General features: G+C 37.3%; 1 protein-coding gene across 1 annotated transcript; it reads left to right on the forward strand.

The window, feature by feature from the left end:
- Positions 1-201: 201 nt before the first annotated feature.
- LOC108455086 (uncharacterized) lies at positions 202-1,437 on the forward strand. The gene is made up of 3 exons (XM_017753698.1): positions 202-516; positions 900-1,094; positions 1,156-1,437. Exons 1-3 carry the CDS (start codon positions 202-204, stop codon positions 1,435-1,437), a joined length of 792 nt encoding a protein of 263 aa, XP_017609187.1.
- The last annotated feature ends 24,107 nt before the right edge of the window (positions 1,438-25,544 follow it).

Raw genomic sequence — 25,544 nt, forward strand, 5'->3', positions numbered from 1 at the left:
CAATGGTGGTTGAATGTTAATGAAGGCGCGTAGCCCGAACGTTTGACCTGGGAGTTCTTTAAAATTGCCTTCCAGGGGAAATATGTATGGATGAGCTACGTGGATGCCCGTAGGAGGGAGTTCTTGAACCTTACTCAGGGAGATCGATCAGTGGCCGAGTATAAGGTCGAATTCCTATGATTGAGCCGCTATGCACGAGGTATGGTGGTGATTGAGTATGAGCAGTGTGTCCACTTTGAGGATAGCCTCAGGGATAACTTGAGGGTTCTGATAGCTCCGCAGAGGGAGCGAGATTTTTCTACATTGGTCGAGAAGGCAAAGATCACCGAGGAGGTTAAGTGCACTGAGCGCCAAAATCGCGATAGAGAGAGAGGTAAGGACAAGAGGGATTCAGAGCCCTCGAGTTTTGTACAAAGGCCTAAGAAAAAGGCCAGAGCTAATGGGCCAGTCAGAGCTGGGCCCCCTGTTGCTGTGCTGGACCGTAGCCATGTGCCGGTTATGGTAGACACCATCAAGGTGAATGTTGGAGGAGGACTGGAGCATGCTTGAGGTGTGGATCATTGGATCACCTTATTAGGGAGTGTCCGTTGAGGGCCGATTAGATGTAAGCTTAGGGTACTGGTACTGTACAACCACAGAAGGTTGCACAGCAGCCGCTGAGAGGCCATAGTCAGGCTAGGGGTGGTAACAGTATGGGCCGTGGATAGAGAGCACCGAGCAGAGATGCTAGACCGACTGAAGCGAGGTGGCCTACTCTTGTTTATACTGTACGTCTTCGAGAGGACAAAGATGCTCTGAACATTATCACTGGTACATTCATTATTTTTAATATACTATATTTTGCTCTGATAGACGTACGATCTACCCATTCCTATATAACCTACTCTGTTTATAAGAAGCTGAGGTTATCAGTTGAGAGTACTGTGAGTAAGGTCACCATACTGAGCCCGCTGGGGCAATTGGTTAGAGTTAGCAAACTGTATAGAGATGTTCCTTTAGAGGTTCAAGGGACCGTAGTTTTGGCTGACTTTATGGAGCTTCCATTTAGAGAGTTCGATATGATATTAGGGATGGGTTGGTTGGTAAAGCACCGAGTAAGTCTAGGTTGTGCGACGAAGAGGGTCATCTTGAGAACTAAAAAGGATAATGAGGTAGTCATGGTTGGGAAGCACCAGCTCTGCGCTAGTGGCGGAGAAGTTGGTTCATAAGGGATGTGAGGCATTTTTGGCCTACATAAATATTTCTGATTCTGGGGACTCTACTGTTAAGGACATCAAAATGGTAAAAGATTTTCTAGACATCTTCCCTGAAGAGCTACTAGGGTTACCTCCAAATCGTGAAGTGGAGCTTGGGATAGAGATCCTTCTTGGTACAGCTCCTGTGTCCATCGCTCTCTACCGAATGGCACCAAAGGAGCTTACGGAGCTTAAGGCTTAGATTCAGGAATTATTGGATCGTAGGTTCATCCACCCTAGTGTGTTTCCGTGGGGAGCACCAATACTATTTGTTAAGAAGAATGATAGATCCATGTCGATGCGTATCGACTATCGGCAACTGAACAAGTTGACTATTAAGAACAAGTACTCGTTACCAAGAATAGATGACCTGTTTGACCAGTTCCGATGAGCTTCGGTATTTTTCAAGATTGATCTCCGGTCTGGGTATCATCAGTTGAGGGTTAAGGAGGCTGACATACATAAGACAATGTTTAGGACTCGTTATGATCATTACAGGTTCCTAGTGATGCCATTTGGACTGACTACTGCACCAACAGCTTTCATGGATTTGATGAATCAAGTATTTTAGCTTTATTTGGATCAGTTTGTGGTAGTGTTCATTGATGACATACTAGTTTACTTGAGGACTGAGGAGGAGCATGATTGGCACTTTCAAGTCGTCTTACGAACCTTAAGGGAAAAGTAGCTCTATGCTAAGTTTAGCAAGTGTGAGTTCTGGTTGTATGAGGTGACATTTCTGGGTCATGTGGTTTCTGCTAAGGGGATTTAAGTTGATCCTCAAAAGATTGAAGCTCTGTGGAGTGGAAATAGCCTAGGAATGTATCAGAGATCTGCAATTTTCTAGGGCTGGCAGGTTATTATCAGTGATTTGTAGAGGGTTTCTCATTAATTGCAACACCCTTAACTAAGCTACTACGTAAGGGTGTACCATTTGATTGGATTGATGCGTAGCAAGACAGCTTCGAGAAGCTTAAGACTGTATTAACTGAAGCCCCTATTTTGATACAGCCAAAACCTAGAAAGGAGTTCATGGTTTATAGTGATACGTCACATGTCGGTTTGGGTTGTATGTTGATGCAGGATGGTAAGGTGGTAGCATATACGTCTCTTCAGCTTAAGACACATGAGATGAATTATCCAACGCATGACTTGGAATTGGCCGTTATGGTGTTTGCACTGAAAATCTGGAGGCATTACTTGTATAGTGAGAAGTGTATCATCTACACTGATCACAAGAGCTTCAACTAGCTCCTTACTCAGAAGGAGCTAAATCTTAGGCAACGTAGATGGATTGAGCTGCTTAAGGACTACGACTGCACCATTGAGTACCATCCTATCAAGGCTAATGTAGTGGTTGATGCACTGAGCCGTAGAGCTATGACTGATTTAAGGGTGATGTTTGCTCACATAAACTTATTTGATATGGTAGCTTATTAGCCGAGCTTCAAGTTAAGTCGACATTGATTGAGTAGATTAAGGGTAAGTAGTTGGAGGACGATTCTTTAGGTCTTCGGTTCTGACAGATTGAGAGTGGTAGCACTACGGATTTTGGACTGAATAGTGATGGGGTACTCTATTTTCGTGAGAGAATCTGTGTTCCGAATAATATTGATCTGAGACATTCTATAGAGAGAGGCGCATAGTAGCCCTTATGCATGCATACTAGTGGAAAAAAGATGTACCGAGACCCCCGTCAATTATATTGGTGGCTAGAGTTGAAACGTGAGGTTATTGATTTCGTGGTGAGATGTCTGACATGCCAGCAGGTTAAGGCTAAGCATCAGTTACCTTTGGGATTGCGGCAACTGGTTGAGATTCCTCTATGGAAGTGGAAATAAGTAACCATGGACTTCGTTAGTAGGTTGCCCCTAAGACCCATTAAGAAGGATTCGGTATGGGTCATCGTGGATCGGTTAACCAAGTTTGTGTACTTCATACCGGTTAGGATGGATTATTCTCTACAGAAACTGGTGAAGTTTTATATTTTTGAGAGAGTGAGACTGCATGGGGTACTAGTTTCGATCATCTTTGATAGGGATCCTCGTTTCACTTCTCAGTTTTGGAGAAAGTTGCATGAGGCTCTAGGTTCAAGGTTGGATTTCAATACTGCGTTCCATCCTTAGACTGATGGACAGTCTTAGAGGGTGATTCAGATACTGGAGGATATGTTGAGGAGCTGCGTTATTAATTTCTGAGGCAGTTGGGAGGACTATCTGCCACTAGCACAGTTTGCTTACAATAATAGTTTTCGGTCTAGCATTTAGATGGCACCTTACGAGGTTTTCTATGGTCGTAAGTGTCGCACTCCCCTATGTTAGACTGAGTTGGGTGAATGACGTGTTTTGGGTCTATAGTTGGTCTCTGAGACAGAGGATAAGGTTAGATTGATTCAGGATGGTTTGAAAGCACTTTTTGATAGGTAGAAATCTTTTGCGGATATAAAGAGATGCAAGATTGAATATTCTGTGGGGGACTTCGTATTTCTCAAGGTCTCGCCCTGGAAGAAGGTTCTAAGATTTGGTTGTAAGGGCAAGTTGAGACCTAGGTTTATTGGGCCTTACCGAATTTTAAAATGAGTGGGACCTGTCGATTATCAGTTGGAGCTACCTCTAGAGCTAGATCGTATTCATGATTTGTTTCAAGTCTCGATGTTGAGGCGCTACCGCTCTGATCCTACTCATATTGTCCCTGTTAAAGACATTGAGGTTAGGCCAGACTTGACCTTTGAGGAGGAGCCAGTTCAGATTCTAGATCGCGATGTTAAGGTTTTGAGAAGGAAATCCATTCCATTGGTAATGGTCCTCTGGAGGAATCATAGCACTGAGGAGGCCACGTGGGAACCTGAGGATTCGATGCGTCAGTAGTATCCTCATTTATTTTGGTCACGTAAATTTCGAGGATGAAATTTTCTTTTAGGGGGTAGGGTTGTAACGCCCCAAAATTTTTGTTTTTCATTTTGGGGTGTTTTGACACAAATATCTATCTACTTCAGTGGTTAAATGTTCTTGGTGTACATGGGAGGTCCCAAGTTCAAGTCATGCTTTTGGCAAATTTTGAAAATTTTCTAAGTAAAGGCTCACTCTTGTTCAGTAAGCTTTTATTTAATTGCTTGTAGAATGGGCCAGCTGGTTTAGTGGTTAAGTGGAGTGTTGGTATGTTGGAGGGCTTAAGTTTGATTCTCTGCTATGGCAAGGAATAGTGTTTTTGCTTAAGGATCGGCCAGAGCTGTGCTGAACTGGGATTCTGAGTGGTGGATGTGTAGTGGGAGTTGAGAGAGAAAATTAAGGGATTGAGATAAGGTAGGTGGTGGGATTTGAGTGAAACTGATCGTGAGGTTTTGTGATAGGTTTTAAATATTTATAATTACTCGTTCTTAAATTAACTATTATCGCGATGTAGGCAAGTGTACCTATCAAACAGTAGTATAATTTTAGTAAGACCGGATTATCGAACCCAAAGGAACTAAAAGTACTAGTAATGACTGTTTTTTTATTATCTAGCCTAAGAATAATGGGGTTTTATTTTAATTAACTAATTATCTAAACTAAGAACATACAGGGAAAAGTATTGTGGAATTGCTTTTGGGAAAAATCAATTGACTTAAGACAATACCTAAGGAAAAATCCACCTAGACTTTACTTGTTATTCTGGCTCCGAATCGGACGATTTATTCAATCAACTTGTTCCGTAAAGATCCCTAAGTTATGTTATTATCCCTATTCAAGACTAATAACGTCTAATACCTAGATTGAATAACCGAGACTTTTCTTTAATTAACACTCTAGGTTGTATTAACTCAATCTATGGATCCCCTTATTAGGTTTCACCCTAATCTGGCAAAAACTTGTCACCCTATTTCTAGGCACGCAATCAACTCTGCTTAATTATGACAAAAGTACTCTTAGACAGGGTCTATTCCTCATCTGAATAAGAGCATGTCTTGAATTAGTATCCTAGGATATCAAAACAAGAATTAAGAACACATAATTAAGAACAAGTTAAATATTTATCATACGATTCAGAAAATAATAACAAGATTCGTCTTAGGTTTCATTCCCCTTAGGTATTTAGGGGTTTTAGTTCATAACTAAATAAGAAAACATCTTAGAAGAATAAAGAATACAAAACATAAAGAAAACCCAAAACTCCTGAAGGGAAATTGAGGAGAGATCTTCAGTCTTGAAGATGAATCCGGCTTCTGAGATGGATCAATCGGCTTCCTTGGAGTAATTTTTTACCCCCTATTCTCCGTCTCCTTTTTCTTCCTCCTTTAAGGCAAATTTATAGGCTTTGGAATACCTAGAAGCCCTCAAAAGTGGCCTTTTCCGAATTGGACTTAACTTGGGCTCGATAGGGACACGCCCGTGTGTGATTACTTCAGGTCGTGTTCGAGCCTGTTAGAATGGCACGAGCGTGTGCTATACTTGAGTGAGGAGGTCCAGGCCGTGTTGATCTCGTACTTTGGCCCATTTTCTCCGTTTTTGGCCCGTTTCTCGTTTCTTTCGCTCTCCTATGCTCTCTTAAGTATAAAACATGAAATTAAAGCATTAGGAGCATCAAATTCACCAATTCTTATGGAAAATCATCCATAAAATTCATTAAACATGGCGTAAAAATATGTATAATTTATGGTTTATCAAATACCCCCACACTTAAGCATTTGGTTGTCCTCAAGCAAAATTCTCAACTCATAATCAAAATAAATTCTCCTCAACTTACAATTCCTATCGATAATATCTCAGAATAATCCATAAGTAATTCTACATTGAGAATTCAACTAAAAGAACATAAAAGTTTCAAACATTCCAAGTTGAGTATTTAATCATGCAAACATAGGTGTCTCTCCACATCTAAGTAATTGCCTTTGATTTAGAATATCACAGAGTTTCACATCCTTATTAAAGATTCACTCAAATCACTTGAGGTGTTTAAGGACAATAAATGAAGCACTCAATAGTCAATAATGAAAAGTTATTACCATAGGCTTGCATGAAAATCAAATATCCACCACTATAATTTAAGATGATACATCAATCAAAAGGTCTTTAGAGGGTTGTAGTGAGGCTTGGTTAGGGGGGTGTGGTCATAAGCTGAAAGAAAGGGTTAGAATCGAGATTGAATTGAAAAATTTCCTAACTAGAAAAAGAGTTAATCTTCACTTGCGTACAACAGAGCTTCTCTCAGAATATGAAATTACAGATATGTATACATAGTTTTTTTTTTAAGAACAAGTTAATAAATATAAACTAACTATTAAGAACAAAACATAGCTAAGAAATCCATTCAACTCAAATCTCGACAAAAATAGGGATTAATTTAGGGGATTTCAACAATAATGGGTTAAAGGTTAATATTAAGGGTAATACAAGAAATGGCTTATTAGGCTCAAAGGGGTTTACTAGGGGTTAATTGTGGAGGTAGGCTTTTCATGGCATGAGTGGGTTAATCCTAAGTGGCTTAATCATTTTGACATATCAAATCAAATGATGTGGTCTCGACATGCATAATCAAGCAAGTTCTAGAATAACAGTTCAATACTGACGCACTCAAAGCAATAATAAAAGTGAGCATGAAAGAATAAATAGATGCTCAAAAGGCTCAAAAATCTCACAAAAATTATGGCTTTTTGATGTTTAGACTCGTGAATTCCAATTCAAAGTAATACCTAGACTTGGGGAAACAACCTATAATTTTAAATTCTTAAAAATCAACTTATCATGCTTGATTCTCTAATGTCTTAAAGTTTAAATAATCAATGCATAAATCCCTATGTTTTAATTCAAGATATATCAATAAAAATCATAAATTAATTAAATTTATCCTAAATATGATATGAGAGTTTTTCAAGAGAACAAGATGATTATTCAGGGATTTTTTTGATAATGAAATAAATACCCCCCACACTTAAGATGTACATTGCCCTCAATGTACAAAGATAGGTATTAGAGTATAAAAATAAGATAGGGAGAGAAGTGAAACTTCCTGTATGATGAATTCCTCGAACTAGAGTTTTGGAGAGTGATCGGTTCGAGAGTGGAGGAGGATACTTCGGCGGTTGTAGAGGTTCATTAGGCCATAAGTTCTGTGCCGAAAGAGTATTATATCTAGTGGTAGCTATGGTCGTGGTTGAGCAGGACATGTCAGTTGTGGAGAACCTTTTCGGGTGGAGTTTTAGTTCCTATGTGATGATGAGCTTAAGAGCTCTATATAACTGTGATAAAATCAGTAACTCTTTAGGGAATATTAGGAAGAATAAGTACTCAAACAGAAATAACCGAATTTAATAATTAAAAGTAAAATTCTAAAATCTAACAAAAATAAAAAGTAGTTTCTATAAAAATTAAAAACATAAAACAATAAATAAATATTTCTAAACATCTTCATCATTTGGATGGTTCATGAGGTAGGGACCGGCAATGAGATGTGGAGGTGCTTGACAAATCTGTTGAGAGTAGCATCAGTGTTGTCAAATCGTTGAAAACACTGCTGCTCAAATCGGGTAAGGCGCTCAGAGATGTCAGCATATGAAGCCGCCGCATGAACTGAACGAGAGGGTGGTGGTGGCTGAGTCAGTGGGTCCTCGTGCTGTGGGGGGACATCATCAGGAATGTCCTCGTAGGCCTCCTCCTCGGTAGATTGGGCGAGACGATACTAGGGAAGGTAGGTTTTTCGATGCCTCTCGATCATCCTCATGCTAAGCATGCTCGAGATGTCTTGTGGAGACATCTGGCCGATGAGAGTGAGGGATGATTCTTAGGCCGCGGTGTTGAGGAGCCCAAAGTGTCGTGCCAGCCTAGTCACGTAGGGGCCAATAGAGAGGACCCCCTTCCAATGCCGCTCTGTCTGGTGCTAAATCGTAAGGGCAATGAAATAGGCAAGGTCAATGACGTGCCCTTGCGATATGCACCATAAGAAGTAGACGTCGTGGGTGTTGACGACGCCAGTGCTCTCTCGCCTCCCTGTAATCATGTGAGCTAAAATATCGTGTGAGCTAAAATAGCGTGTGAGTACCTCAGGGATGGTGGGAGAACTGATGTCTTGGAGCAGCTAGGATTGTAAAAGGCCGTGCTAGGGGCCAAAGTGTGCCAGCACTTCGAGGGAGAGAAATGTAAGTGGCGACTGAGAGCATGTAGTTCATTCTTCTCTCGAAACTCCTCTATATATAGGCCTAGAGCAGCACCAAACTCTGGGACGCTTAGCTCATGGATTAATCCGCCTAGGCGAAACTGGACCGTGTCGGGATCATCATACCTTGTCATTATGATCTAGAGATGGAACGTTGAGCATAGTTCCATCGTGAGCACGAGGTATGTTGGCTCGATAATCCCGAAGAACAGCTCCTAAGGGTCGGTGGTTAGAAGAGCCCAAATCGTGTCAGCCATCTGGACTTATTCTACGGTAGCCCAGTCGATGCAGCAACCCGCAATTAAGGGTCGGGCCTAAAGTATTTGGAGCAGTTCTTTCTGGGGCCCTCGGGGAAACTATATGTGAGAGTGACGGATTTCTGCAGTTGGGCCTGCAGAAGAGGACGCTCCCTTCCTCTTCTTCGAAGTAGGTATGGCGGTTTTCTTTCTTCTTGACGATGACATGGTACCTACAATTAGAATCATCAAGTCATCTTGATGAGTGGTCGAAGTAAAAGGAATACAATTTCCAACTAAAAAGCAGACTTTCAGCCACAACCAAACATAACTAATATAATAATTTCATGACTTTGTCATTGTATGTAGTAATGGCATATGTAAAAAAAATGAAGCTTTCCTAACAACATGAAATATATAAGAAATAATTGAACAATGTAAATTACATGAGAGATATTGGCATGGGAATATCATGAGAATGAGCATGGTAAAATCATGGGTATGAAGTTTCCTAATCACTTGATTTAACATGCAATGTATAATAACTAACTAAAAATGCAAACTAAATGATAAAGTAATGTACAGAATTGGAAGATAGTTTAAAAGAAATGGAAATTATTGCAATAATAAGCATAAATAATAAGTAAAATAGAAGTAAAGAGAGTAAACAAATGCTAAAGGAGAGAGATTGAACGTCAAAAATGAAGTTGAAGGTGGTGCACGGGCGTGGCAGGGGGGGCGTGTGGAGTTGCAGCAGCTAGGGTTAGCGTTTTTGAATGGGGAAGAAAATGAATAGTGCAGGGTATTTATAGATTTTGGGGCACACGGCCATGGCACACGCTCGTGTCCCCCAATTTCAGCCTGTGTGATTTGCGAATTTCAAATTTGGTTCGTCTGACATTTAGTACACGCCTGTGTTGCACGGCCGTGTCTAGCTTCGTTCACTTTTCCCACGCCCGTGTGTTCAAACTCCACACCTGTGTTAATTTAACAAGTTCGACCATGGGTGTTAAACACGGGCATGTCGCAGCCCGTGCTGGTTTCTCAGTTTCAACCACGGGTTTTCCACATGGGCGTGTCGCACGCCCTTGTTGTTTTGGCAGGCTCGACCACGGCCATGTCCCATGGCCGTGGCGTTTTATCATAGCCCGTGTTTAGGAAATCTTTTGCCCTGTTTTCACACGGCCTTAAGCACGCCCGTGTGCTTGGCCGTGTCTTTGTGGAAACACTTGTATTCAAGATCTCTATTAGTAGGTTAGGAGTTAAATACCAAAATTTAAAGAAATTAATAATGTTAGTGCTCGGGTTGCCTCTCGAGAAGCACTTATTTATAGTCTAAGCTCGACTTACCTTTTCAGGGAATGGTCATGGTGGTTTGAGGAGTTTATACTCCTCATTCCTGCTATCTATCTCATCAAAATAAGGTTTTAATCAGGTGTTGTTTACCTTAAAAGTGCTGAACTTAGGATGATTCACCTCCACCGTACCGAATGGAAAAATACTAAGTACCGTAAGAGGGATTTCCTCATTCGGTGTGGTAGTGACAATATGGGGACTTGCGGCATCTAATAAGACCTTATCACCAACCTTAACTTGATTTGGAGAGGTATCGGGCTCGTTTTGGCGTAGTTTCAGTTTATCGTGTGTTCTTGGTTTGTGCGTCTGCCATTCATCGAGTTCCTCGATTTGTAATCTCTGATCTTCATGAACAGTTTCTCTACTATTGCTTGAGAGTGACTCGTGTGCTTCCTTCAGACTCATTTTCTGCAAAGTAGGTTACACCATATTGTTAGTTTTAGCAGAATGGTTTAGATGATCACCTTCAATTCCTGATGTGTTGCTAGAGTTTCGAGCTTGAAGGGTGATTGTTTCGTCTCCCACTCGGAGTGTGAGTTCACCTGTGCCAACATCAATGATGGTTTTAGAAGTTGCTAAAAAGGGCCTCCCTAAAATCAAAGGGGTGTTATTATCTTCCTCTATGTCTAGAACAACAAAATCAACAAGAAATATGAACTTATCTACTTTTACTAGTACATTTTCAATAATACCCCTAGGAAATCTTATAGTTTTATTGCCAATTGAATGCTCATCCTAGTTTGTTTAGGTTTCCCAAGACCTAGTTGCTTAAACATTTTGTAAGGCATGACATAAATACTAGCCCCTAAATCAGCTAATGCATGATTTATATCTAAACTACCAATTAAGCAAGGAATTGTAAAACTCCCTAGATCTTTCAATTTGTGGGGTAGCTTATTCTGTACAATAGCTGAGCGGACTATGTTTAGCTCTACATGTGACGCTTCGTCCAACTTCCTCTTATTTACTAAAAGCTCTTTTAAAAATTTCATTGCATTTGGCATCTGCGACAAAGCTTCAATAAATGGTAAGTTAATATGTAATTTTTTCAAAAGTTTGAGGAATTTACCGAATTGTTCGTCTGAGCAATCTTTCCTTGTCACGTTAGGGTATGGGACACGAGGTCTATATTCTTCATTCACAGTTTTGTTATGACTTACCTCACTTTTACCTTTGCTCACCACAGTTTCTTGCATCAATTCTGGCCCAGGCGCAATGAATCCTTCCTTATCTTGAGTACTAATTGCGTTGAGGTGTTCCCTTGGATTAGGTTCAGTATTACTTGGTAAGCTACCTTGTGGTCATTCGAAGATTAGTTTAGATAGCTGGCCTATCTGAGTTTCGAGCCCTTGGATCGATGCTTGTTGATTCTTAAGTGCTGTCTCGGTATTTTGGAAACGGGTTTCTGATACCGAGATGAATTTAGAGAGCATCTCTTCAAGGTTTGGTTTCTTCTCTTGTTGATAAGGTGGCTGTTGAAAACCCTGAGGATTTTGTGGCTTTTGATTCCCTTGATCACCCTAAGAGAAATTTGGGTGGTTCCTCTAACCTGCATTATAAGTATTACTGTATGGGTTATTGTGAGATCGAAAGTTATTGTTACCCATATAGTTCACTTGTTCCCCTTCGGTTGTAGGATTGAAGGATTGATATTCTATATGCACACCTCCTCCACTTGAGTCACACCTCATTACTGGATGTACCTGCATAGAACCAAGTAAACCATCAATATTTTTATTGAGAAGTTCTACCTGATTTGACAGCATAGTAACTGAGTCGACGTTATAAATGCCGGCTTTTTAGTTGGCTTAATCGTCATGACTTTCCACTAATAGTTATTCAGTGACATTTCTTCAATAAATTCATAAGCCTCTTCAGGTGTTTTGTTGCTGATGGTTCCTCCAGCAGCTAGGTCAATCATCTGTCTTGTCGAGGGATTCACACCATTGTAAAACGTTTGAACATGTAGCCATAAAGGTAACCCATTGTGAGGGTACCTTCGCAATAGATCCTTGTATCTCTCCCATGCATTGTAAAGTGTTTCTAAGTCCATCTGCACAAAAGAAGAGATATCATTACGTAACTTAGCCGTTTTAGCCGGCAGAAAATATTTTAGTAAAAATTTTTTGGTCATTTATTCCCAAGTAGTGATGGACCCTCGTGGTAACGAGTTCAACCACTGTTTAGCTTTGTTTCTCAAAGGAAAAAGGGAATAACTGAAGGCGAATAGCATCATCAGAAATGCCATTAATTTTGAAAGTGTCACGAAATTTCAGAAAATTCGCCAAGTGAGTGTTGAGATCCTCATCCTGCAAACCATCAAACTGAACAAACTGCTGTATCATCTGAATTGTGTTAGGTTTCAGTTCGAAATTATTCGCAGCAATAGCAGGTCTAACTATACTTGACTCAGTTCCTGTTAAAGAAGGTTTAGCATAGCCATACATAGTACGTGGAGCAGGATTTTGATTAGCCGCAATTGCAGGAGGTAGCTGATTGTCTTGGTTTTCAGCCATCTCTTTGGTTGGGGGTTGAGTATCATCTTCTTGCTCGTTCTCTGTGTATCTTAAGCTTCACCTTATTTCTCTTTGGTTTCTGCGAACTTTACGATCGATTTCTTCGTCAAAAGGTAATGGTCCCGAAAGGTTTCTTCTAGTCATAAACTATAAAAACCTGCCAAGAGAAAGAAAAAGTAAATTAATTAGTAATAATAATAATTAAATTAAATTAAATTAAATTTCAAGAAAAATAAATGGCTAAAGTAATAAAAATTGAGTGATCCTAATATTTTAGCTCCCCGGCAACGGCGCAAAAAACTTGATTACGAGGTTTTGTGATAGGTTTTAAATATTTGTAATTACTCGTTCTTGAACTAACTATTATCGCGATGTAGGCAAGTGTACCTATCGAACAATAGTATAGTTTTAGCAAGACCGGATTGTCGAACCCAAAGGAACTAAAAGTACTAGTAATGACTGTCTTTTTATTATCTAGCCTAAGAATAAGTGGGTTTTGTTTTAATTAACTAATTATCTAAACTAAGAATGCACAAAGAAAAGAATTGGGGAATTGCTTTTGGGAAAAATCGATTGACTTAAGACAATACCTGAGGAAAAATCCACCTAGACTTTACTTGTTATTCGCTCAATCGCATTTATTTATTCATTCAACTTGTTCCGTAGAGATCCCTAAGTTATGTTATTATCCATATTCAAGACTAATAACGTCTAATCCCTAGATTGAATAACCGAGACTTTTCTCTAATTAACACTCTAGGGTTGCATTAACTCGATCTATGGATCCCCTTATTAGGTTTCACCTTAATCCGGCAAAATCTTGTCACCCTATTTCTAGGAGGGCAATCAACTCCGCTTAATTATGACAAAAGTACTCTTAGACAAGGTCTATTCCTCCTCTGAATAAGAGCATGTCTTGAATCAGTATCCTGGGTTATCAAAACAAGAATTAAGAACACATAATTAAGAACAAGTTAAATATTTATCATACAATTCAAAAAATAATAACAAGATTTGTCTTAGGTTTTATTTCCCTTAGGTATTTAGGCGTTTTAGTTCATAACTAAATAAGAAAACATCTCAGAAGAATAAAGAATATAAAACATAAAGAAAACCCAAAGCTTCTGAAGGGAAATTGAGGAGAGATCTTCAGTCTTAATGATGAATCCGCCTTCTGAGATGGATCAATCGGCTTCCTTGGAGTAATTCCTTACCCCCTATTCTCCGTCTCCTTTTTCTTCCTCATCTAGGGCGTATTTATAGGCTTTGGAATGCCTAGAAGCCCTCAAAAGTGGCCTTTTCCGAATTGGACTTAATTGGGCTCGGTAGGGACACGCCCGTGTGTGATCACTTCAGGCCATGTTCGAGCCTATGAGAATGGCACGAGCGTGTGCTATACCCGTGTGAGGAGGTCCAGGCCGTGTTGATCTTGTACTTTGGCTCATTTTCTCCGTTTTTGGCCCATTTCTCGTTCCTTTCGCTCTCCTATGCTCTCCTAAGTATAAAACATGAAATTAAAGCATTAGGAGCATCGAATTCACCAATTCTTATGGAAAATCATCCATAAAATGCATTAAAAATGGGGTAAAAATATGTATAATTTACGGTTTATCAGAAATAGCTTTTCAAAAATTCTCTCTGCAGAAAAAACTGATCATTTTCTTTTCCACTTCTTCTTTTTAATTTTTTTCTTCTTCTTTCTTTCTCTTCTTCTTTGGTCTCTGCCAAATTCTTTCCCCATTCTTAATGGTTTTTTCATTTTGTTTTGTTTTCCCTAGTATCGTTGTTTCACGTCATGTTCTTCTGTACTTTTTCGTACGTTACATTATCGGTAAGTATGGCAAGTACCGCTTTTCATTTTGGGTTATGGATAGTGGTTAATGGGATTTGTTTTATGTTTGGAAAAGGTTAAAGGGCTGAAATTATTTGATCGGTGCCGTGGTGGTGAAGAGACTTCATTGTTTGATCTAAGGTAATGGTTTTTCATTTGATAGATGAAAACCCTGTTTTGGGTTTAGTTCAATTTGATTGTTTAAGTTATTAACGGAGTGAAATATTGATCAATTTTAGGTTGGAGATTGCTTGGAGTTTATTTTACGTAGAAAACAATACAGTGTGCACTAAAAAAATGCAGAAAATAAGGTTTCGATGAAAGCCAAAAACCCCACTGTCGATGCCACACGGGCGTGTGGTCGGCCATGTGGTAGGTTGTGTGCCCTAACACAGGCGTGTGATTGACGAGGCCAGGTCGTGTGTACAAGACACGGCCATGTGATGGGCAGGTAAGCCATGTACAACACATGGAATTGACTGATTTAGGCCGTGTGGGCCACACGAGCATATGGATCTACATGGGTAGTCCACACGGGCATGTGGGATTTTGGGCCAGGCCGTGCGATTGTGGGCCATGTAAGTCCACACAGGCAGGACACATGGGCTTGTGAGCCCATTTTCACTAAATTGATTGCTAAGGTTGCATGGGTCGTCCAAGTCAACTGTGAACCTACTGTAGGGTCGGAAAGCATCAATTAGACCTTTAATTGTGTGAACTGACTATTTTATTTATATATATTGAGCATGATGATAGTATGCATGTATACTGAACTGGTTATATGTACTGATATCATGAGATAGCATGTCATGATTTGTATGTTGCATTGCATGAGGTTAGGTTGATTATATTTGGAGAAAGTGTAATGAAAGGCTTTTAAGCCTAATATATTGGCAGCACAGCTGCAAATTTCTGTTTGTGCCGCATTCGGTTCTACCTGGATTGTAGGGATAGGTGGGTTGATTTAATCCCCACATGGAGTGTAGGGTTAAATGAAGATGCTGTGTAGAGGCTGGTTGGGTAGGACTTTGTTACTTAATACTGCATGAATGCTACTGATACTGTGATGGGCTAAGGCTCTAATGCATACTAAAATTATGATGGGCTAAGGCCCTACTGCATATTTGATACTGTACTGAAATGGGCTAAGGCCCAAACTGTTACTGATACTGAAAGAGGCTTAGGCCCAAAACTGTATTTGACTGTGCACTGTGTCTACTATTGTTTGTTTTCTGTGGGATTACACAATGAGTTTACGTAAACTCACCCCTCTCAATTTAATGTGCACATGTAATCCCCAGACCTAGTCGGATCGGTGCGACGGAGGACTCTACGGTGAACACAACCTTTGGACTTTATGTTTTTTAATTTATGTTTTATGGTTTCATTATTATTGGGATGTAATTTGAGGACTCTTGGGACTTTTTCTTAAATTTGGTTTTTATCTATTTTTTGGAATTATAACTGCTACTCATAGGAAGTTTGGTTTTCAAAAAGCTAACGTATTTTCTAAAATCACGATTACTTAAACTACTTTGTTTTAAAAGCTTCCGCAATGAGAAACGTTTTAAAGAAAATGTTTTAAATAAGTAAAACAATTTCCTTAGAACTAATAAAAGGTAAAGAAAAGCAATAAACGAAAATTTTTTTATCACATCACCATAGTTTTCAACCACCCTATCATGTGACATTTCCAGATTCGACTATATCGTCTAGGCCGGATTTGGGGTGTTACACATACATAACCACTTCAATTCCATTCATTTATTATAGGTCTATTACCAAACATTAAAAGTAGAACTATTTGGAATTCATAAGCATCAACAAGTTCATCATTTTATACCAACTCAAGCCTGTACATGCCATATACCATATATACATAACTTCAAAAGTACAAAAATAGATGACCGATAGTGCAATAAAGTCTCTAACGATCCCTGGATCCGAGCTAGCTTCATAGAACTATAAAACATTGAAAATTAAACCGAGTAAGCTATAAAGCTTAGTAAGTCCTTATGTGAACATGAAATAATCACATCATTCATTAGCAATTCAAAATGGATAATATCATAAACATTTAAAGTATCAATTCATGAGCTAACATCAAATTTATTCATATCATCATTCATGAGATCTCAACTTCATCTAACTCGATATTTGAATAGTTTTTCGTACATACCTGTACTGATACTTTTCTATTTCTCATCAAGACTCTTATCAAACCTCTCAGTTTCATAAGTGCTTACGATACAAATTCATCGATTTTTCGATGCAATAATCCAACTATGGTCTTACACATACATTGCCAAGGCGATGCTGTAGTCTTTCTTTCACGTGCCATAACCTGGTTATGGTCTTATTATTCGATTGCCATAGCCCGACTATGGTTTTTGTTCGGCAACTTGCCTTACTCAATTCATACGTTTCATTTAGTATCTTGACATATTTCAAAAAGAATAATTTCTATCTCAATTTCATCCATCAACTAGATAAGTAAACATTTAAGTTCAATTATACGAACTTACCTTGTATTTGGAATTGACGGACCGGATCGACTACTCGATAACTTTACTTTTCCCCCGATCTAAATCTGAATTCTTTATTTCTTGATCTATATGAATTCAAAATTGACTTATTCAATTATATATTCTTTCAATTTAGTCCAAAAATACACATTTGGGCATATTTGCATATTAGCCCCTAAATTTTCACATTTAGTCAATTTGGTCCTCATTTCACAGTCACATAAAATTCACATAATTCAATAAGACCCATGCTTGGTTGAATTACATATAGGTCCCTAGCAGCCCAAAACTTTCATTTATTTAACTTTTCAACCCTTCAATTTAAACTTTCATTTATTTGACTTTTCAACCCTTCAATTTACATATTTCACAATATAATCCTTATTTATCTCTTTTGTCAAAAATCACTTTACAAAACATGTAAAACTATCATCAAGCTTTAATATTTCAACATTAAACATCAAAGAACACATAGATTCAACAATGACAACTCTCAAAATATTTAACAATTTCAAAATCTATGGTACGGGCTAGCTAGATTACAAAGCAACGATCTTAAAAGTGTAAAAATCATTAAACATCGAGCTCAAAACATACCTAATTGCTTGAATTATCCATAGCCGAATGAAGAACCCTATTTTTCCTTCTTGTTCTTCTAATTTTGATGCACAAAGATGATAATGGATGAAATTTGTGCTTTATTTTTACTTATTTTAACTTTATTTACAAAATACCATAATTAACCTTATTGATAACTAATTAAAATCACTTAATATATGCCTAAAATTTTCCACTTACTAATATAATGGAATAATCATCATTTAAGGCCATCATATTTAAAATCCAAGGCTAATTGATACCTTTAACTAATAGCATGCAACTTTTGTATTTTACGCGATTTAGTCCTTTTTCTCAAATTGACTAATTAAACGATAAAATTAATTCACGAAATCTTCACACATATCAAATAACATGCTGTAGATACTAAAAATAATATTAAAATAATATTTTAACCTCAAACTTATGGTCTCAAAACCACTATTCTGATTTGACTCAAAAATAGGCTGTTACAACTCTCCCCCTTAGGGATTTTCGTCCCTGAAAATCTTACCAATGAATAGGTTTAGATCTTGTTTTCTTATAGCATCCTCTGGTTCCCACGTAGGTTCTTCAACCCCATGTTCATGCCATAACACTTTCACTAATGCAATTTTCTTATTTCTCAGTTCTTTGATCTCTCGAGCTAAATTTTGAATTGGTTCTTCAGCATATGACATATCTGGTTGAATTTCAACCTCGGTCGGGGATGACATATGAAGGGTCGGACCGATATCTTCATAGCATCGATACGTGAAACACATAAGTATTTTCTCTAACTCAGACGGTAAAGATAACTGATTTTCCACTGGCCCAACTTGCTCAGGAATTTCATACGGTCCTATGAATCGCGGACTCAATTTCCCTTTCTAACCAAACCGCAATATCTTTTTCCACAATGACACTTTCAAAAACACTTTATCCCTGATCTAAAACTCATATCTTTCCATTTCAAGTCTACGTACGATTTCTATCAATCCGAAGCTACTTTCAAACTATCGCGAATTACTTTTACTTTTTCTTCAGTCTATTTGATTAAATCAACCCCGTGAATCTTATTTTTTCCGAGCTCATTCTAGTACAATGGTATTCAAAATTTACGATAGTATAAAGCTTCGTACAGTGCCATTTTAATACTCGATTGGAAGCTATTATCGTAAGCAAATTCAATCAGTGCTAGATATTTCTCCCAGCTACCTTCAAACTCAAGAATGCAACATCGTAACATATCCTCAAGTATCTGAATAAATCGCTCAGATTGACCATCTATTTGAGGATGAAATGCAGTGCTAAATGCAACTTTGTACCTGAAGCTTCTTGCAATTTCTTCCAAAATAGTGAAGTGAATCTCAGATTCCTATCTGAAACAATAGATAGTGGCACTCCGTGCAATTGAACAATCTTTGAGATATACAACTCCGCCAATTTATCAAATGAATAATCCGTACATACCGGAATGAAATGAGCTGATTTTGTCAATCGATCAACAACAACCCAAATTGCATTTTTCTTTTTCGAAGATAAGGGCAAACTCTGTAACAGCTCGATTTAGACCCTATTCAGAACGGTGGTTTTGAAACCATGAATCTGAGTCAAAAAAATTTTAAAAATAATTATTTTCTGTTTTTATTATCTGTGAATTAATATGTGTAAAATTTTCGTGTTTTAATTTTGTCGTTTGAGTGCTCGATTTAACAAAAGGGCTTAATCGCGTATAATGAAAATTAGATGGTTAAATGTGAAAGGGCTGAATTTTTGTTGTCTTTTTAGTTTGAGGTATTTATAATGCAATATAACCATTTTTAAAGTGATGGACAGTTATAACCATGAATTATAATGGTTTAAAATTTTAATATAAAGGTTATATATGTAAAATGATTAATAAGTTATAATAATATAAAACATAAAATTAAAAGCCATTTTTTCATCTTTCTTCCTATGACTGAATAAAAATAAGAAAGAAAAGAAATAAAGATTAGGGTATTCAGCCATTGTTGAAGCTTGATTAAGGTATGTAACAAGCTCGATTTTTGACAATTTTTACGTTTTTGAGATCATTGCAGTGTAATGTACAAAGCCCATGCTTGAATTTCTGATTTTGATGAATATTTTGAGTTATTCCGTTGATGAATAATTGAGCTTTGTGATGTTAGTAATTGAATTATGAAAGATATGTTTTGGATTAATATGTTTTGTATTGGAATTTTTGATGAATTTGAGTAATTAGGGATAAACTGTAAAAATAATAAATTGAGAGACTAAAATGTGAAATAAATCAAAATGTATGGATTTGTATTAGCATAAGGAAGTTTCAGCCTAAGCATGGTGTGTGCAAATTTTGCATGCTTTGTGTTTTGTGCAATTTGGATTAAATTGTAAAAAGTGTGAAATGTCGGGGGCAAAATGATAATTTGCCCATTTATGTGTTTTTGGACTATATTGAATGAAATTATGTTTGAATGAGTTTAATTTGAATATGTTTGGATCAAGAACCAAAGAAATCGGATTTGGATAGGGGAGAACCAAAATTGTCGATTAGTCGTTCTGTTTCGATTATCGTTGTCTGAGGTAAGTTTATAAGAAAATAGATATTATTATATGATTAAATACGAACTATATATACTAAATTGAATAATGTGATAGTATATATGTGGAAGCCGAATATGTATAAGCTTGAAATCTATGTGTATGGGTTCGATTCGATCGAGTTACGACGTTCAAAAGCCTCGTACAAACCTTAGGAATAGCTAGGATACATATGCCATGACATATGATTTCTGATATGTGATTATGTGTAAGACCACGTCTGGGACGTTGGCAACGATATGTGTTTACAAGTAAGACCCTGTCTGGAACAGTGGCATCGATATGTGATTACATGTGAGACCACGTCTGGGACTTTGGCATTGTACGATATGTGTGATTATCCAAGTATCCTATTCAATTCTGAATGGTTTAACAGGAAATGATAAGTTGTGATCAAATGTGTAAATTGAGCTAAAGTGATCAAGTATGTGATAGTTGATTTCCTATTTGAAAATAAGGTAAATTGGTTATTTAATATGTGATGCAAATTATAAATGATGTTAATGTAAATATATATGTATTTGTGAAGTATATTCGGCCACATGTTATGCATAAGTATGTGATATTAAAGTTTGATTCATGAGTATATGCATATGAGTGTATATATATTCGGTTACATAATGATATTATGGCTTTGAAATTGAATGATACTTTGATAATAGGTATATGTATATTCGGCCAAGATAAAGTTTATATATGAAAGTATATGTTGTATATGAAACTGTAAGCTTGAAATTAAATGTGATTATAATAGCATGAATTAGCTTAGTTAATTTGAGTTGATTATGTCATTGAGTTATTTATTTGCTTATGACTTACTAAGCTATGATAGCTTACTGTGTGTGTATGTTCGCCTCTGTTTTATAGATTTTGGAGTCAAGTTACGAGCTCGGGGATTATCAGCAAAGTTATCACACTATTGACTGGTTTTGGTACTTTATAAGTTTGAACTTGAACCTATGGCATGTAGAGGCTAGATTATATTTGGTTAAGTTTTAAGTTGTGTATAAATATTAAGCCATGTGAAAATGGCTAATATGTTATGTGAGTATATGAAACTTTAGTCGAGTTTATATGTGTTGTAAGCATTGAAAATGGTTGGTGATTTTGGATGTGTGTTTGGTTGATTCGGCTTTGGTTCATACATAGATAACTACATATGTGAACTTTGTTGATGTGCTTTGTTAAGGTGTTGTTATGTGATTTGGTACTGAAGTATACTAGTTTATGGCATATAGGTGAAATTATGGATGGATATATGGTTGAGTAATATGTTTAATGAATGGTTGTAGTTTGATCATGTTCAAAGGTAATGTGTATTTCAATGATATATGATATGCGTAAGATATGCTTAATATCATGGATGGATGTATTTGGCAATTGAGATTGAAAATGGATTATTATGTGAAATGTGGTAATTGTTTATTGATTTGTCATAGATATGCGATTAATTCAGTAGGTAAACATGCAAAATGAATTATCGATTATGGAACGATCATTTAGGTTTGTAATGCAAGTGTTTAAGTTGAATAAATGGTACATTATGATTTGAATATAAGTTTCGGCTATATATATGTGCATAACTAAATTTGAATGCAATGAATTGGTCTTGTGTATGATTTTGATACTTTAACATAATAGACAAGTGTTTGTAATGTTTATATATATACATATTTGTGATGTGTTTGATATGAAATGCAAATTATGATTAACATATTGGTTTGGTTATATGAAATGTTACATACGTGTAAGGTAATAGAGTAAAATGGAAGTAGACTTGAAATAAAGGATAATTATTTAGCATGTTTAATATTCGGCTAAAGCTTTAGAAATTGACCATATGAATAGTAACTTATGATTTTGTTAAACAAGATGGTCTGGTACAAGTTTAGTATGTGGATTTGTTATTGTACTTTAATTATTAAGTATATGTTATATGACGTTTTGTGTGTATTAATGGAATAGCAAATAAGTAAGCTTAGTTTAGTCAAAACTTATAATAAGGTTGCATGTATATTTGGTCTTGAATAATGAGCAATAAGTTGTTTAATTCATGTGCTTATATTCAGCCAGATGATAAGAATTTATGGTTGAATGTTTATTGAATTACGTGTAACCTGTAATGTTTTGGTTTGGTTTAGTATATGTTCATATGTGGTGAATTAAAATGATTAATTCTAATGTGTATCCATAAACGTCCAAAAGTTGTGTCTCGTTCGGTAATACCTCGTAACCACATTTTGGCGACAGATAAACGTTAGGGGTGTTACATTTGATTGGTATCAAAGCTACGATTTAGTCGATTCTAGGACTAACGTAGCACGTGTGAGTCTAGCTATATATGTCATATTTTATACTATGATAGTGTAATGACTCTTGACATTTGAAAATGTGTTTTCGTATAGTAAATGGATCCTGATCGAGCCATAGATGATGATGTCGAGAGTATAGCGCCTGCTCCCGGGCAAGGGACATCGCCGGTTGATTCTCGACTGACTTCAAGTAACCAAGAGGGAGAGGCTTGACAAGCATTTTACCAATTGATGAATGACTTGTTTACTCAGTATATCCGGAAAAATCTAACTTCACAACAACCTCCACCCCGACTAATCCTTCTCCGATAATTGTTATACCTTAAGTTATTGATTCATTGAGATTCCATAAGCCTCCTGTTGAGAAAATCAGAAAACATGAGGCTGAAGAATTCAGAGCCACTGATGATGATGATGTTGAGCAAGCTGAATTTCGGCTCGATAATACTATCCACGTGTTTGGTGAGCTATCTTGTACCCTTGATGAGTGTCTAAAATGTGCTATATCCTTGCTACGAGACACCGCATATCACTGGTGGAATACACTAGTATCGGTGGTTCCAAAAGAACGGGTGACCTGGGAGTTCTTTTTGATTGAGTTTCGTAAGATATACATCAGCCAGAGATTTATCAACCAGAAATGCAAAGAATTTCTGGAGTTGAAACAGGGTCGTATGACCATGACAGAATATGAGCAGAAATTTGTAAGACTTAGCAGATATGCCTGTGAATGTGTATCGACTGAAGCTATAATGTGTAAAAGATTCGAAGACGAGTTAAATGAAGACATTAAATTGTTAGTTGGCATTTTGGAAATAAAAGAGTTCATAGTACTGGTTGAGCGAGAATGCAAAGCTGAAGAGCTCGGGAAAGAGAAAAGAAAAGCTGACTTTGAATCTAGAGATTTACGTAAGAGATCATCGAGTAAGTCATTTGAGTCGGCATCAAAGAGATTCCAAGATGATTCTAGCTGTTCAAAGGCTACTGTGGGTTATAATAAACATGATCAGGATAGACCACCTGCGAATTTGAAAGCTACCTCAGTAGCTAGTATTGGTAACGTTAGATCAAATCAAACGGAGTGCAAACATTATGGTAAACGACATCCCGGTAGTTGTAGATTACTTGATCGGGCTAGTTTTAAATGTGGATCGATGGATCATTACATTCGTGAATTCCTTGAGTTAGCTGAACAAAACATAGTACAGAATGCGAGACCGAGTAATATGTCAGCTTGAGGTAGACCACATAGAAATACGGGTAATGTGAGTAGCAGTCAGAGAGGAACTAAAGACACAACAGTTCGATTTGAGGCTCGCGCTCCTGCTAGAGCTTATGCCATTCACACTCACGAGGAGGCTTCATCGCCAATGTTATTATTGGTACATTCATTCTCTATAATACTAGTGTAATTGCATTGATTGATCCTGGTTCGACTCACTCTTATGTGTGTAAGACCTTAGTATTCAGTAAGACTTTGCCTGTTAAGTCTACTGAGTTTATGATTAGAGTATTGAACCTCTTGGGCCGGTGTGTTCTTGTTGACAAAAAGTGTAAGAATTGTCCTTTGATGATTCAAGATTCCTGTTTTCCGGCTGATTTGATGTTGTTGCCATTTGACGAGTTGATATAATTCTGGGTATGGATTGGTTGACTTTGCATCATAATGTCATAAACTGCAAAAGAAAGACTATTTATTTACAGTGCCAGAATGATGAGATTATTCGGATTGAATCTAATGATTTGAATGGTTTACTGGTAGTGATATCTTCGATGTTAGCTCAGAAGTATGTGAGAAAAGGTTGTGAAGCTTACTTTGCGTATGTGATAGATAGTAAAGTGACTGAAAGAAAGATCAAATCAATACCAGTTGTGTGCGAGTATCTGGATGTTTTTCCTGAGGAATTACTGAGTTTACCACCAATCCGAGAAGTATAGTTTGCCAGGGATGACTCCGATATCGATAGCTCCGTACAGAATGACACCTACTGAATTAAAAGAATTAAAATCTCAGTTGCAAGAGTTGATAGATAGAGGTTTCGCGTGACCGAGTTTCTCTCCTTGGGGTGCACTAGTTTTATTTGTGAAAAAGAAAGACGAAACTATGAGAATGTGTATCGACTATAGACAGCTCAATAAGATGACTATAAAGAATAAATATCCGTTGCCATGGATTGACTACCTGTTCAATCAGCTAAAAGGGGCTACAGTTTTTTCAAAGATAGATTTGAGATCAGGTTACTATCAGTTACGAGTTAAAGACTCCGATGTGCCAAAGACTGCTTTCCGAATGAGGTACAAACACTATGAGTTTTTGGTTATGCCTTTCGGACTCACTCATGCACCTGCTGTTTTTATGAATTTGATGAACCAGATCTTCAGACAGTATCTGGATCAATTTGTGTTTGTGTTTATAGATGACATTTTGATATATTCTTGTGATGAAATCGAGTTTGCCGAACATCTAAGACTTGTGTTACAGACTTTGCAAGAAAAATAGTTGTATGCAAAGTTCAATAAATGTGAGTTCTTGTTACGTGAAGTTAGTTTTCTGGGACATGTTGAATCAGCATCGGGTATTTGGGTTGATTTGAGTAAGATTTCGGCTATACTTGATTGGAAACCTCTGAGAAATGTTTCTGAAGTTCGAAGTTTTCTTGGACTTGTTGGTTACTATAGACAATTCATGAAAGGTTTCTTTATGATTGCAACCCTGATGATGAAACTACTTTAGAAATATATTAAGTTTGAGTAGTCAGAAAAGTGCCAAAAAAGTTTTAATCAGTTGAAAGCCCTTTTGACCAAAGATCTAGTGTTAGTTCAGCCAGAATTGGGTAAAGAATTTGTTATTTATAGTGACGCATCTTTAAATGGTTTGGGCTGTGTGTTAATGCAGGAAGCAAAGTCATAACTTATGCCTCGAGACAGTTAAAGCCACACAAAAAGAATTATCCGACGCACGATCTAGAATTGGTAGCTATTGTGTTTGCATTGAAAATATGGCGCCACTATCTATTCAGTGAGAAATGTCATGTTTAAAGCTTGAAATATTTGATGACTCAGAAAGATTTGAATTTGAGACAGCGTCGATGGTTAGAGCTGTTAACAGACTACAAGCTTGTGATTGAATACCATCCGGGAAAGGCTAATGTTGTTGCTGATACTCTAAGCCGAAAATCACTATATGCTTTGCGTACAATGAATGCGCATATGGCTATGTCT

This window comes from Gossypium arboreum, chromosome 9 (genome assembly GCF_025698485.1).
Source record: "Gossypium arboreum isolate Shixiya-1 chromosome 9, ASM2569848v2, whole genome shotgun sequence".
NCBI classification, from domain to species: Eukaryota; Viridiplantae; Streptophyta; class Magnoliopsida; order Malvales; family Malvaceae; genus Gossypium; species Gossypium arboreum.